This window comes from Doryrhamphus excisus, linkage group LG3 (genome assembly GCF_037039965.1).
Source record: "Doryrhamphus excisus strain RoL-2023G ecotype Guam linkage group LG3, RoL_Dexc_Guam_v1.1, whole genome shotgun sequence".
Taxonomy (NCBI): Eukaryota; Metazoa; Chordata; class Actinopteri; order Syngnathiformes; family Syngnathidae; genus Doryrhamphus; species Doryrhamphus excisus.
Genome location: NC_136359.1, coordinates 5,405,010 through 5,421,022, shown reverse-complemented (window position 1 = coordinate 5,421,022; position 16,013 = coordinate 5,405,010). Strand labels below are relative to the sequence as shown.

The following is a 16,013-nucleotide window of genomic DNA, read 5'->3' as shown; positions in this document are numbered from 1 at the left end:
TCATGCACATGTTAAAACCATCAAACTCAATAGTAAAAAATAAATAGTCTAATTGTAAAAACAATAGTCGTCCCTTGTTCACTGTGGTTAATTAGTTCCAGAGGGAGGTGAAGTGAATTTCTACCACATATGATTCAATATTAATGAAATAATTAAATATTTTGAGTTGAAGTATGAGCACAGAAAGCCTGTTCATGTTTTAACCATTATTAGAGCCCTGTAGACATGAAATAACACCCCTATAGTCACTTTTACACACCTGTTATTCTTTGTTTACATCACATTACACAATTCTTAATGTGCAGCCTACTGAGATCACTTCAGGAACACGAGAGACATGCAAGCGGTTTTAAATATAGCAGGCTACCGAGCTATATACCGTAGTCGGTCTCCAATTTATGAGTTCTAAACTTAAAGGGTTTCAAACAGAGCGAGGAAGAAGGACAAAGTAAGAAGCCAAAAATGTACCACTTCCACACTGTATGGGAGAATGTTTTTTTTCCCCTATTCCATCATGTCGGACATGCCATGGCTGACTATATGCAGTGTTAAGGTAACATCATGTCTCGTCAGTTCATTACTTGATTGTGAAAAACCGAATCGCTTGCACTCGTGTGTCTGCAGGTCCATGTGACTCTGAATGCAATGAGAACGGCTGCGAAGGCCCCGGCCCCCACCACTGCATCGACTGCCTGCACTTTTTCCTCAAGTTCAAGAACAACACCAGGTATGACCGCTCCATAATTTTTTCTTTTGCGGCATTTTTAAACCACAGATCTATAAATTGTTGAGTCGAATATGAGACAAATCTGAATACACTCCACACAGTACGCAAGTGTTCTATTTATACTAGGGCTGCCAAAAGATTTTTAATCAGATTAATCCTGGTTTTCAAATTAATTCATCAAAGATTGCCCATTTTTATTGTATTTTATTAAATAAAAAGACAAATGACACAATAGGATGTGTGGAGTTTGCACGTTCTCCCCGTGCATGCATGGGTTTTCTCCGGGTACTCCGGTTTCCTCCCACATTCCAAAAACATGCTAGGTTAATTGGCGACTCCAAATTGTCCATCGGTATGAATGTGAGTGTGAATGGTTGTTTGTCTATATGTGCCCTGTGATTGGCTGGTGACCAGTCCAGGGTGTGCCCCGCCTCTCGCCCGAAGACAGCTGGGATAGGCTCCAGCACCCCCCGCGACCCTCGTGAGGAAAAAGCGGTAGAAAATGAATGAATGAAATCTACTTGTGTAACAGTAGAAAATTACCATACAAATTGGCTTCAACAGCTGTGGCTGGAGACAACCTCCCGATGTGTTTGTTGATTAAAATAATTATTTACATTAACTCCACACAATACGCAAGTGTTCTACTTATACTAGGGCTGCCAAAAGATTTTTAATCAGATTAATCCTGGTTTTCAAATTAATTAATCAAAGATTGCTCATTTTTATTGTATTTTATTAAATAAAAAGACAAATGACACAACAGGATGTGTGGAGTTAGCATGTTCTCCCCGTGCATGCGTGGGTTTTCTCCGGGTACTCCGGTTTCCTCCCACATTCCAAAAACATGCTAGGTTAATTGGCCACTCCAAATTGTCCATAGGTATGAATGTGAGTCTGAATGGTTGTTTGTCTATATGTGCCCTGTGATTGGCTGGCCACCAGTCCAGGGTGTACCCCGCCTCTCGCCCGAAGACAGCTGGGATAGGCTCCAGCGACCCTAGGGAGGATAAGCGGTAGAATTTTTACTTAATTCTTGGAAAATTACTGCTGAGTTTTTGATCCGTTTTGAGTTCCGAGCCGGAAAAGTGTTGCTGTAGCTTTAAATGTGAGTAAAAATAACAATAAAAACAACAAACAAATGAAGCTAGGTAAACCTAGCATCTTCTCTTGAATGTTATTGTCTGCTTTACCTGCACCTCCGCCTCTGTGAAATTTGCGCGTGTGCGCCCATGCCATTAGGATCAAAGTCTGAGCTAATTGCCTCTGTGTCAGTTGGTCTCGGCGCTAATAAAAGGCAAAGCGACGCAGGCGTGCGGGAATGTGTGAGCCTGAGTGCCGCCCCGTCGTTAGCCCGCTCTGGAGGTGCGTTGCCCTTTTTCCCGATGAGCGGTGGTGATTAGAGGGCTGCTCTGAGATGCGCGTGTGTGTGCTTGTTGACGCATACAAACTCTTAAATGTTCAATTAGTTTTCAGTTAGCACACATTTAAAGGTCACCTATTACACAAAAGTGATTTTAAATTCTCTGAGAATATTAATACAATGTAAACATGTAAATGCCCACTACTTTGTAACAAAGCAGGCTTCACTACACATCTTAACATTTAGTTTGATGCTCTACAGGAGCATCCAATACCCTATTGTGTTAAACGGTACTGTAATATGGGACCTTTTAAATAAAACAATCACATGTCCTTTTTGTCAATTATATTTTAATCCAATGTGGAAAAAGTTCCTTATAGTGTAAAAACAGGAAATGGTTGTGATTCTCATTCCTCCCACACGCAGCGGTACACTTGCTATTGACGTCAAATTGTCGTTTTATGGGTGAAATCGACTTTTCAACACGAGGGGCGTAACGATATTAAAGTACAAAAGCACGGCAGCATGCGTGTGCACCGGTGGATTATTTCTTTCACACATGCCATATGTGTTTCTTGGCCGAAAATAAAAGTGTCGATAAGGCTTGTGCGCTTCACAGTTGACGATCTTAGCGTGGTCCTGAGGAAGGGGAAGTGAGGGGGTGACGGAACTTATGCAGTTATGAAGTTATGCAGCAGATGTTACACCTGTTCACCATATAGGCACACACACACACACACACACACACACAGTTTCTGTTTGCCACAGGTCCGGACGCAAATGCATTTACATTGTTGATTGTTGATTTCTTAACTAATCAAATCAACTTTATTTGTATAGCACTTTTCCTGCAAAGACATGCAACACAAAGTGCTTTACAGAATTAAAACAATTACCACAATTAAAAGGAAAAAACAAAGAAACAAAAGAAAGCCCCTCCTTCCCACCCTCCATACTAGACACACACACGCACACACAATCACACACAGTAGGGAGACATGGCATGGCACTGAGGAACAAGGAAACGCCACCTTTGGGGCCGTCCACACTGGGAGGACCTGCAGGCCGTGCCATCGGAGGACCAGCACCCGGGCCCCCCGACTCCGACAGACGGGCGGACCCCCACATTAAAGGGAGGAACCCCCAGCCGGCCATGTCAAAGGGACCCAAGGATGGCACCCCCTCAGCAGACCCGAACAGCCCCCAGTGTGGAGGACCCCCCCTGAGGAAACACTGGAGTTAAAAGCTGAAGACTAAGAACATAAAATAAGACTAAAAAGATTAAAAAAAATAAGAAAAGTTTAAAAATATTAGTTAAAAGCCCGATTAAAAAGTTGCGTCTTTAATCTTTTAAACTAGCAAAAATGCAATTGACAACTCAAAATCCCTGATCCCAATCAATGTAAAGAATCAATCAACACTATTAAGATGTAAAATATCACCATAATTCAATTTATTTATCTATTTTTACCTATTTTATCTATACTGTTATTTATCTGGCTGCACGGTGGTCAAGAACCGAGTTCAATCCCACCCTCGGCCATCTCTGTGTGGAGTTTGCATGTTCTCCCCGTGCATGCGTGGGTTTTCTCCGGGTACTCCGGTTTCCTCCCACATTCCAAAAACATGCTAGGTTAATTGGCGACTCCAAATTGTCCATAGGTATGAATAATGATGCATAAAATATATTTTTTTGATTAATAAAACTGGACACATATTTATAATGACAATAAATAAAATAATTAAAATAGTATAATGAATAAAACTTTTATAATAATAAATTTGATTATATATTTATTCATATATTTTATATTCTATGCATCTATTATATTACTTTTTTTCTGATTAAATTATATTTTAGGGCTGCACGGCGGTCTAGTGGTTAGCGCGGAGACCTCACAGCTCTGAGACCCGAGTTCAATTCCACCTCTGCCATCTCTGTGTGGAGTTTGCATGTTCTCCCCGTGCATGCGTGGGTTTTCTCCGGGTACTCCGGTTTCCTCCCACATTCCAAAAACATGCTAGGTTAACTGGCGACTCCAAATTGTCCATAGGTATGAATGTGAGTGTGAATGGTTGTTTGTCTATATGTGCCCTGTGATTGGCTGGCCACCAGTCCAGGGTGTACCCCGCCTTTCACCCGAAGACAGCTGGGATCCAGCACCCCCTGTGACCCTCTTGAGGACAAGCGGTAGAAAATGAATGAATGTACATATAGTGACAATAAAGGCATTCTATTCTATTCTATTTGATTCACAAAAATGAAGTACCTGAAAGATGAAGATGATTTTCAACTGGTGTGGCTACAGGATCCACGATCACCCTTCAATGACAAGCACTGACCTAAACTTTGGAAATTGTAGTTTCAATTTCAAATGTAAAAAGTCTGTTTGCAATGGTTTACGCAAACATTTGAAAGTGTTTGACAGACTTATTTGCTCATAATGGTCCCTGGAAAAACCATCCAAAGTGTGAAAGATGGTTCCAGAAAATGATGTGCACCTTGTGTCAGCAGCTTCCTCCAACCATTTTCTTGGAATAGTACCTTGTCACGTAGGGTTTGGGTGACGGTGCGTTGATGGTGTGTTTTATCACATACTACAGTATTAATTGTCCCTGTACCCTAGAAACCGCCCATGAATGATACGGGAAAAGGCCCAAATGATACTGTGTCAAAGCCCAGGGCAGTGATACTGATAAAATATAGAGTTTAACCATGTCCAGTATCAGCCCCCGTAGCTGTCCACTCAGAGCACGCTGATCTGGTATCGTGCCCGTGAAACAACCAATCAGAGAACAGCGCACGAGTGCTTAGTGCCTAGTGCTTCTCCAGTCACCAAAAAACCCAAACTTGATTAATGGAACTTTAATTGTCAGACATTGATAAGATAAGACTGTTGATAAAATAAGATTGATGAAATATTTTTGCAATTATTGTGTTGGAAACAAAATGGTCTTTTGATTAAATAGTACGTGATAATAATCTCATGATTAAATAGTATGTGATAATAAGATCTCACATGGTTTCGGTTCGGGCTGATACTGGCACGCGGGGGCATGATACTGGGCCTGATACCAGACAAACCATGTGATAACCTATAACTACCGACTGTCAGATCACTAATAACATACTCATTTCAAAGAGGTATAATTGGAACTAACGATGATCTCTCCCGCTTCTGCAGGATGTGCGTGTCGGAGTGCCCCAGCGGCTTCTTCCGGGACGACAGGAGGCGCTGCAAAAAGTGCTCGTCGCTGTGCGAGACCTGCGTCGGTAGTCGTAGCGACCAATGCACCACCTGCAGGTCCGGCTTCCACCTCAACGAGGGTTCCAACACATGCGTGGCCAGCTGCGGCGACAGCTTCTACCTCGACCACGGTACGAAAACCATTAAAAAATAGCCTCATTTTTTCGGGTATATGGCATCAACATACTTCTCCCGACACTCTGGGTGTCACGCGAGGGTAAAATGTGATGAGATTCCCCATTTTAGAACAGGACGGCAAGAAGGCAATCACATTATAAACTATGGAATCGCTATGAATGATAATAAGAGTATAAGTATATAGAATTAGCGGTGCTTAACATTGACTACACACCTTGCAATCCAATCCAACCCAGCGCTGTCAGCTGCCCCTGTCTTAATGTCCAAGCAGAAGCTCGGCCATCTCTGTGTGGAGTTTGCATGTTCTCCCCGTGCATGCGTGGGTTTTCTCCGGGTACTCCGGTTTCCTCCCACATTCCAAAAACATGCTAGGTTATTTGCCGACTCCAAATTGTCCATAGGTATGAATGTGAGTGTGAATGGTTGTTTGTCTATACTATGTGGCCTGTGATTGGCTGGCGACCAGTCCAGGGTCTACCCCGCCTCTCGCCCCAAGACAGCTGGGATAGGCTCCAGCAACCCTCGCGACCCTCATGAGGATAAGCGGTAGAAAATGAAGATGACTATAGGGGTGTTATGTCAAGTTTACAGTGCTCTAAGAATGGAGAGTCGGGGTATCGTGCCCGAAGACATGTTTTTTTCGACTTTAGTCAGTTTTTAATAATCATCATTTAATTTATATTAACCATATAACTGTAAGCATTTAAGTCATTACTTTTTTTTGCTGTACACATGATTTTTCGTTTTTTGGGTTTTTTTTCTATACATAGCCTCTTAGCTTAGTTTGTCTATATGTGCCCTGTGATTGGCTGGCCACCAGTCCGGCGTGTACCCCGCCTCTCGCCCAAAGACAGCTGGGATAGGCTCCAGCACCCCCGTGACCCTCATGAGGATAAGCGGTAGAAAATGAAGATGACTATAGGGGTGTTATGTCAAGTTTACAGTGCTCTAAGAATGGAGAGTCGGGGTATCGTGCCCGAAGACATGTTTTTGGGATAGGCTCCAGCACCCCTGTGACCCTCGTGAAGATAAGCGGTAGAAAATGAATGAATATTATGGCCGGGACCCCCTTCCTAACCCCCGTGCACCCCCAGCCCAAGAAAAGAAATCAAGCATCTGTGATAAAAGTGGAAAAGCAGCGAGACATGAAAGTATGATAATCTAATCATTTGTTGGTCCGCGGCCCGTCGAACCTCCTGGCAGCGGATAGGAGCTATGTTCTGATCTAAGTTCAATCATAACATTTCCACAGTCCAAGATGTTGTAGATGGTCCCACTCCCTCCGCCCCTTTTTGAAGCGCTGGCATTGCTGAGCGCCGTGTTGCGGTAAATGACTTCATTTACTTTGTCAGACTGACAACAAGCTGAAAGAAATCCTACTGGCCCGCAGTGGTGGGGCTAATTGCTGGATGAGACCCCGCTTTTTTTTCCCCCTCCAAATGAAACACATGTTGGATTGATCTCGTCAGCCGTCTGTCATCCATGAACTCCTTGAGACAAATCAAAGTACTGTATTTAGTCAAAGAGAGGAAATAGACGACCTTTAGTCTTTTATTCCTGGAGCGTGCGTCCTCATCAGAGCAACAAGTGTCCATGTCCGTGTGTCTTGCCTTTTTTTTTTTTTTTTTTTTTTTAAGTCTTGTGCTGCATTCCTGCAATCCTCTTCTTCATTCCCCAGCTGTTCAGCCTCTCCACTTTTCCACTCTTTCCCCTCTTCATGGAATGGAATGGAATGGCCTTTGTTGTCATTATACAAGATGTACAACGAGATTGGAGAGCTTCTCCTTTCAGTGCAGTAGTCAAGTTAAAAAAAGTATATAAAAGTAGAGTAAAAAAAAAAGACAATTTAACAAGACATGTACAAAATAGGGCGGCACTGCGGTCTATTGGTTAGCGCGCAGACCTCACAGCTAGGAGACCAGGGTTCAATTCCACCCTCGGCCATCTCTGTGTAGAGTTTGCATGTTCTCCCCGTGCATGCGTGGGTTGTCTCCGGGTACTCCGGTTTCCTCCCACATTCCAAAAACATGCTAGGTTAATTGGCGACTCCAAATTGTCCATAGGTATGAATGTGAGTGTGAATGGTTGTTTGTCTATTGGCTGGCGACCAGTCCAGGGTGTACCCCGCCTCTTGCCGCCTCTTAAAATACAGTAATATAAGAGCATATTTAAAATGATTAATCGTGAGTTCATCATGATTAATCACATTTGCCACATGCCCTTGCTACTGTATTTATTAAATTTATTTTTCATAAAATACAGTATAAGAGCACATCTTAAGTGCTTAATCATGATTAACTGCGACTAAGAAATGCAGTGATATAAAATACAGTAATATAAGAGCATATTTCAAATGATTAATCGTGAGTTCATCATGATTAATCCAATTTGCCACATGCCCTTGCTACTGTATTTATTAAAATTATTTTTCATAAAATACAGTAATATAAGGGCACATCAAAATGGCGATTAATCATAACTAATCATGAGTAATTACAAAATGCAGTAAAAAGCGGTTTCCTCCCACATTCCAAAAACATGCTAGGTTAATTGGCGACTCCAAATTGTCCATAGGTATGAATGTGAGTGTGAATGGTTGTTTGTCTATATGTGCCCTGCGATTGGCTGGCCACCAGTCCAGGGTGTACCCCGCCTCTCGCCCGAAGACAGCTGGGATAGGCTCCAGCACCCCCGCGACCCTTGTGAGGAAAAAGTGGTAGAAAACGAATGAATGAATGTACAAGATATATACAAGATATCCAAAATATACACATAGTATTGCGCAGAAGCAGACATATTGCAGATATATTATTTTAGTGCAAATTTTAGTGTAAATGGGTCATAGTGCAAATAATGACTCTCATATCTGTCCCAATATCGCTTCCTGCTGTTTTGCCCATTTTGCTGCTTCTTCAGCTCCCCCTGCCTTATTCTTCTTCGTCTTCTTTGACATTCTCATCTCCATTCCAGATTCCAACATTTGCAGGAGGTGTCCCGAAAACTGCAAGAAGTGCACCACCTCCAATATCTGCACGGAATGCAAACCGGGGACCAGGTGAGTGAGTGGATGCACCCCCTAAACACATGTAGAAAACACATTCAAGTAGACTAGCAACAAGTGTTTTATACACCGACAGTGTAGCGTCCCCGCAGCATCAAAAGAGTCCAACTTTATTCCGACCTTAACACATCTCCAGCTATGCACTTCCAACATCTTATATTTCAGGGCTGGACAATAACGATGTACCGATGGCCCGGGGCAAGTTAAAACAAAATTGGGGCAAGTAAATCCAATCAGTGATATTCCCGTCGGGCAAGTGTACTTTGGCATTTAAAAGCGGTTCTTGTTGGGTGTTGGTAAAAAAACACGGACTGCGTAATTCCGGTGGTAATTTGCAAACCAATCCTTGCAAATCTTGAAACGGACCAATCAGAATCATTTATTTAGACCGCGGTCCGTAGTCCACAGTCCACGCGTTTTACCCACACCCGTTCTTGTTCACGATCAACCAATCAGCGATGGTTTGACTATGAAAACATCTATCATGGCGTCCCTGCCAACATGGTCTAATTCTTCAACAACTTCTGAAGGAAAAACAAAAAGTGATGAAACATTCATTCATTTTCTACCGCTTTTCCTCACGAGGGTCGCGGGGGTGCTGGAGCCTATCCCAGCTGTCTTCGGGCAAGAGGCGGGGTACACCCTGAACTGGTCGCCAGCCAATCACAGGGCACATACAGACAAACAACCATTCACACTCACATTCATACCTATGGACAATTTGGAGTCGCCAATTAACCTAGCATGTTTTTGGAATGTGGGAGGAAACCGGAGTACCCGGAGAAAACCCACGCATGCACGGGGAGAACATGCAAACTCCACACAGAGATGGCCGAGGGTGGAATTGAACCCTGGTCTTCTAGCTGTGAGGTCTGCGGGTTAACCACTAGACCGCCGTGCAGCCCAAGATAGAATTAACTATCAGTAAATAATCCAAAAAGCAGAAAATGACAAAAATATTCACCAAGACACAAACTAACATGGAACTTTTGGGAGATGGACGCATACCCAACCAGGTGTCTCCTCCCCATGGACAGCGAAGACGCTCCCTTTCCTCCCTCCTTGCCCCCACCCCTAATGTCTTCACCCTCTCCGCGAGCCCTCCCTCCCTCCCTCCCTAAAACAACACAAAAAGAGCATCCTTCATTGATAACTCCTTCTCCCTTGCAAAGCCCATCTTTTAGTGCAGCTGCATGGCGTGCAGTAGTAGGCTATGTGTAAAATAAATGGTATCCATAGTGGAGCATACCACTATGCCAATGTCGGACATGCCATAGCACAACACCATGTGTATACCTATGGACAATTTGGAGTCACCAATTAACCTAGCATGTTTTTGGGATGTGGGAGGAAACCGGAGTACCCGGAGAAAACCCACGCATGCACGGGGAGAACATGCAAACTCCACACATCCTGTTGTGTCATTTGTCTTTTCTTATAATAAAATACAATAAAAATGGGCAATATCTGATTAATTAATTTGAAAACCAGGATTAATCTGATAAAAAAAAACATTTGGCAGCCCTAATATAAATAGAACACTTGCGTATTGTGTGGAGTTAATTTAAATAATTATTTAAATAAATAAAAACAGGAGGTTGTCTACAGCCACAGCTGTTGAAGTCAATTTGTATGGTAATTTTCTACTGTTACACAAGTAGATTTTTTTCTTTTATTTCTTTTATTTTATTTATGACCATGCGGCCACACAGTGCGGACACGGACACGTTCAACAGCTGTTTTCCTCCCAGGATGTATTTATTGAGTCAACTGCCTTTTCACCGTGTGACCTTGCCGTATTAAAAGCCACTTAAACCCGTGTCATGCACATTTTGGGTGGCGATGACCTCTTTTGAAGATGCTCATCGCTTAAGCCATTGAAGTTTTTCCACTTTACTTACTCGCCGGCTGCTTCCCACTGCAGCCTCTTCATCTGGGCTGGCAGCGGGTTGTTGGAATTCCGGCTAGGAAAACACATGTGATGTATCATACCTTGTTCAGCGGAGTCGGGGACACTTTGAAGCGATCGTTTCCTCTTACCAGCACCGGAAGACACGCCACACGCACACATCATGCATATGCAGGTCGCACGAGCGGTCCAGACTAAATAATTTCTTGGAATTGTCAGCTAACACACACCAGCTGTTTTTTAGCTCAGCTCGGCATCAAACCTATCTTCACTGCAGACTCTCACAGCTCAATGTTTGTTGGACGTAGCTCTTTTACTACATACATTTTCCTTTCCACTTTGTAATGCACTCCAAATTGTTATTATAAGTTAAACAATGTTCTATTTTCTAATACATATTTGGCCAATTTTAGAGATTGACAAATAGGGAGATTAAAATGAAAGATTTCTCATTCAGAAAAACGAAAAAAAGAAATGAATGAATCGCACAATAAATAAAAAAAAAACCCACTTCCACATGCATGTGTCTGTTCCATAGAACAACGGCACGAACGCAGTGAGCCCTTTTCATAGTCTCTTTGTCAGGCTGCACGGTGGGCGTGTGGTTAGCGCGCAGACCTCACAGCTAGGAGACCCGGGTTCAATTCCACCCTCGGCTATCTCTGTGCGGAGTTTGCATGTTCCTGGTTTTCTCCGGATACTCCGGTTTCCTCTCCCACATTCCAAAAACATGCTAGGTTAATTGGCGACTCCAAATTGTCCATAGGTATGAATGTGAGTGTGAATGGTTGTTTGTCTATATGTGCCCTGTGATTGGCTGGCGACCAGTCCAGGGTGTAAGACAGCTGGGATAGGCTCCAGCACCCCCCGCGACCCTAGTGAGGATAAGCGGTAGAAAATGAATGAATGAATGAGTCTTTTTGTCTCGGTGGGTGGAGGCGGGGCTGCTAACATACACACAGAGTGCAGAAGAATGTATGGTAGTAGAAATTAAATGAGTAGATTGCAATATTTTTTTTTCATTGTACTTTTCTTCAAAGTAAAGTAAAGGTCTCGTTTTGTTCTTGTACACTCAATCTCGTGTCGCATCATTTCGTCTTGTGAGCCGACATTGACAAATATTTGGTAACATATTTAGTTGTCCAAAGTAACATCCATATATGTGCCTATGTACCTTAATATTACAACATTGGTTGTGTTCTTGCTGGGTTGTGCAGTATACCTGTTTGTGGTCAAAAAGAGCTCAGTTTTTCCTTTCCATTTTTTTCATGTACTCCAAATCATTACTTTTTTCTTATTTTTATATTACGCATGTTTTAAAGCAGGGGTCTCAAACTCAATTTACCTGGGGGCCACTGGAGCTAGATTCTGGGTGAAGCCGGGCCGCATCAGGTTTAAAAAAAAAAAAAAAAAAAAACGCATTTATTAAAAACTGAAAAAAAAATCAATAAAAAAACGATCTTCAATGCTTTTGCTTCTGCTATACCCTACACTTTTTCAGTACTTTGGGTACGAGTACGAGTTTGAGACCCCTGTTTTAAAGTAATATTCACCGGAGAAAATTTAACACTTTATTTATCCCCGAGGGGCAATCTTTGTGTCCTTTTAAATTGCCCCTTGGGGATAAATAAAGTGTTTTGAATTAAATGTGACCAAACCTACATACTATACCAGTAGATAAAATACATAGAATGGTGCATCACTATCACTATGTATGCGTCACTATCACTGCTGTAATCAACTGACATTAGAACATATATAAATACACATGAATGACATTCCACAATTTTTCTGTCCAGTTTACAAGGCAACAAGTGCCAGATGACGTGCGACGCGGGTTCCTATTACAACGGCCACAGGAGGACTTGTGAGCCGTGTCATCGCGCCTGTGCCACCTGCGCAGGTAAGGCGACTAAAGCTTCATTTATCAAATAGATCCGCGATAATGTCCATTATGTGTTGTCATCCACCCCCTATGCCCCCCCCCAAACGCTTCTAGGCACGGGTATAGAAGCGTGCACCAAGTGTGCCGACAGCTACATGCTGGAGGACTGGCGCTGTGTGTCCACGTGCAGCAATAGCTACTACCTGTCAGAGCAGACGTCCGACAGCGGCCAGGTTCAGAGGTCCTGTAAGAAGTAAGACGCTTTAAGATGTTTTCTTTAGTCACTTGCAGCTCGGATGAGAACCTGGAACATCAATGGGAACAAACAAAATTCATGGAGGAGCATTTTGACACAGGAGTAGGAACACCACCACAAAGCTAGCACAGAGCATTTAGATCAGGGGTCTCAAACTCAGTTTACTTGGGGGCCACTGGAGCTAGGGTCTGGGTGAGACTGGGCCGCATCAGCCCCCCCCCCCACCCCCCCAAAAAAAACGCATTTATTAAAAACGAAAAAATGTTAAAAACTTTAAAAACTACAAGAAAAGATCTGATAAAACATTCCACTGTTCTCAAATATCTTACTTTTTATTTTTCTACACAAAATAAGATGAAAAATAAATAAACAAATCAAGAATAAAGAAAATCAATCAATCAGTAATAAATAAATAAATATAATAATAATAATAATAATAATAAAACGGCAAATAATAAAAACTTAAGAAACCACATATAGTTGGTGGGTAGACAAATTATTTTTTTCAGATTAAAATGAACAAAGCATTATTAGAGCCCTGTAGACATGACAAAACACGACTATAGTCACATTTATACTTTTTTTTACATTTTTACATTTTTTTTTTTACAACATATTGCGCAACTGCAGGGTCTTGAGACACATGCTAACTCGCAAACTAGAGAGCTAGCGACCTAAACGGTAGCCTTCAAGTTATTTCCTTTAAACTTAAATAGCCAAAAACTTACCACTTCCACACGGATAGGGAGGATAACTATTAACAGTTATTTAACCTTTAACATGAACATTAATCAAACATAATAATTTTTTCTGGGTACATGATACCATACAGCATCCATATCAAACTTGCACGGGCCGCACTAACATTAAACTTTCATGATTTGGAGTACATGAAAAAATGGAAAGGAAAAACTGAGCTCAAGTAACACTGACATTCGATATCGATATGTCAGCAACACCTAACTCGGTAGAAATCATTACCACGACACAGACAAGCTCGAGATGAGACATGGCATCTGTAAAGCTGATGTTCACGGCGCCCAAATTGAATAAATGAACGCCACACCTCCAATAACTTGTCAGGCGACACGTTACATTAATATGGGCCTAGACAGATGTGACATGGTAGACACCAAGCCTTCAAGTTATTTCCTTTAAACTTAAATAGCCAAAAACTTACCACTTCCACACAGATAGGGAGGATAACTATTTCTGGGTACATGATACCATACAGCATCCATATCAAACTTGCGCGGGCCTCACTAACATTATACTTTCATATCAAGGCGGGGGCCTCAAACTAGTGCCAAATTTGGCCCGCGGGCCGCGTGTTTGAGACCCCTGATTTAGATTAAAAACAAAAAAACTCATCGGCCACAGTTGGAAGTCAAAGACGCCAAAAAGCGATATGACGGCATCCTAACTCTCCGCGTGCCCCCGTCGACAGGTGCGATCATAGCTGCAACGAGTGCCTGGGGCCCGGTGAAAGGAACTGCAGCAGCTGCGTCAGCGGTTACAATCTGGAGGCGGGAGCCTGCGTGGTCAGCACCATCTGCAAAGATGGTGAGTTGTCAGCTGTCTCCTCTCTCACACGCTAGCTTCTAAAAGGTGTGCTAGAAGTGCATGCTTCTCATCTAACACCGCTAACAGCCAACAGTAGACCCCCGCAACTCCAACACCAGGAACATATTTGACCTTTGATGTGTTAGCACTTTTTGGGAATGGACTTTCTCCATCCAAAATACAGTAATGGCGGTAGAATCATTTACAGCATAAGCATAATTTCCGGTGATTTTCGTTGCATTTCATTTTCTCATAGAGTAGTTATTTCATACCTGTGCATTGGTGTATAAGCAGCTACTTCTTTCTCAGATTTGTGTAGCAGTGCGGCTAATTTGTGACTAGGTTCTAATTTCATGGCAGAATTACTACTAATCGTTTAAAAAATTAATTCAAAATGGGGAAAAAAACTACTACATCGGTGCAACGCATTCATTGGGACGCTGCAATGACGTCAGCCTCCCTCTAGGTTTCTCTGGCTCACTGTGATAGACAGAAGGTTGTCAGCTTTCTAGCATTTTGGGTGGATTTCCAAGTGTTGGAGTTCCGAGCGTCCTTATGGACAGGATGTTAGCATATTTGCTTGAATAAGAGCTAACACGGTGAACACGTTTTTCATTTTTAATGTTTTAAATGTCAGTGCTGGCTGCAGCATCTTTTGCTTCGGGGCTTGTTGACCTAACAAAAAACAACATAATTTTCTGCAGTGTGTCATTCACTAACATTCACTCACTCACTCAGTCGTTTTTGACTTTCACGCAAACTCACTCCGGTGTCATCATGCCTAGACGGGTATCGAACTCATGAAGCATCCTTCCAATATTCTTTTTGCTATTCACTTCTGCTTCTAACTTGTTCTTGCTCCATCCTTTATAACGCCTTTTCCTACAAGCGGTCCAGTTTTTTACCATTTTTGGCTCCTTCAAGTCGGACAGCAGGTGGGGGGACACAAAGACTGGACTGCCTGGAGGAAGCGTGCCTTTACTTTCTCTTTGCGTAATGTTGATAAAATGAATCTTAAGACTACATTTACACTGCACGTATTCAATTCCCAATGTATTATACCGTATAGAGCAGGGGTCGGGAACCTTTTTGGCGAAGAGAGCCATGAAGGCCAGTTATTTTAAAACGTGTATCTGTGAGAGCCATATACATTTTTTTTAAACATTGAATGCAATAAAATGTGTGCATTTTTATGTAAGACCAACAGTTTTAGATAATGGGCTCTAATTACGTAGACCAGGCACACTACCCCACGCCAATGGGGTGTGGCCAGCACACTTTCGTGAGCAGCGCAGTGTCTAATAATAAATCAAATACTTGTTGCCATTAATACAACTTCTGCTGCTGCATAGTTTTGCACCATACTCCGTAGACGTATTTCATTCTTTTGGCCATCTTCATCAGAAGGCTTGGTTCTGCAGCTTTAGCTATTTGACTAAAGGAGGAAAGTTTACATTTACATGTTTGTTGACATCTCAATGACCGAGGTAGACTACAGCATTACCCAGTAATAATCAAGTTTTGGTGTTTGACCTGGAAAATATCATCAGGAAAGATAGATATGGTTGGCCGTATTGCAGCAGAATATAGATGGACGAATTAAAATGCATAAGAAAGTTGTTGATTTTGAATATTATTTTTAACAGTCATTTCTGTGATGGTTTACTTTAAAATGTTAGCAAAAATACATTTTTATTGTGGTAAGAAATGCTTGAGAGCCAGATACAGTCATCAAAAGAGCCCTACCTGGCTCCCGAGCCATAGGTTCCCTACCTCTGGTATAGAGTCATGTGGAAAATGTCACTCTTTTACCGGAACATTCGCCCAAACATGCATCACTACTGTGTTGCCTGTGCTGTTATT

The 16,013-nt window shown here is 42.3% G+C and overlaps 1 protein-coding gene across 3 annotated transcripts in view; it reads left to right on the top strand.

Annotated features, from left to right (window-relative positions):
* The window catches only part of pcsk5b (proprotein convertase subtilisin/kexin type 5b), a 120,189-nt gene that overhangs the window by 78,816 nt on the left and 25,360 nt on the right, over positions 1–16,013 (top strand). For all 3 annotated transcript variants that reach the window (XM_058069532.2, XM_058069531.2, XM_058069530.2), the window contains exons 15-20: positions 625–727; positions 5,276–5,469; positions 8,447–8,531; positions 12,246–12,349; positions 12,446–12,584; positions 14,035–14,150. In XM_058069532.2, the coding sequence (XP_057925515.2) occupies positions 625–727; positions 5,276–5,469; positions 8,447–8,531; positions 12,246–12,349; positions 12,446–12,584; positions 14,035–14,150 (741 nt within the window). The remainder of the gene's footprint in view (positions 1–624; positions 728–5,275; positions 5,470–8,446; positions 8,532–12,245; positions 12,350–12,445; positions 12,585–14,034; positions 14,151–16,013) is intronic.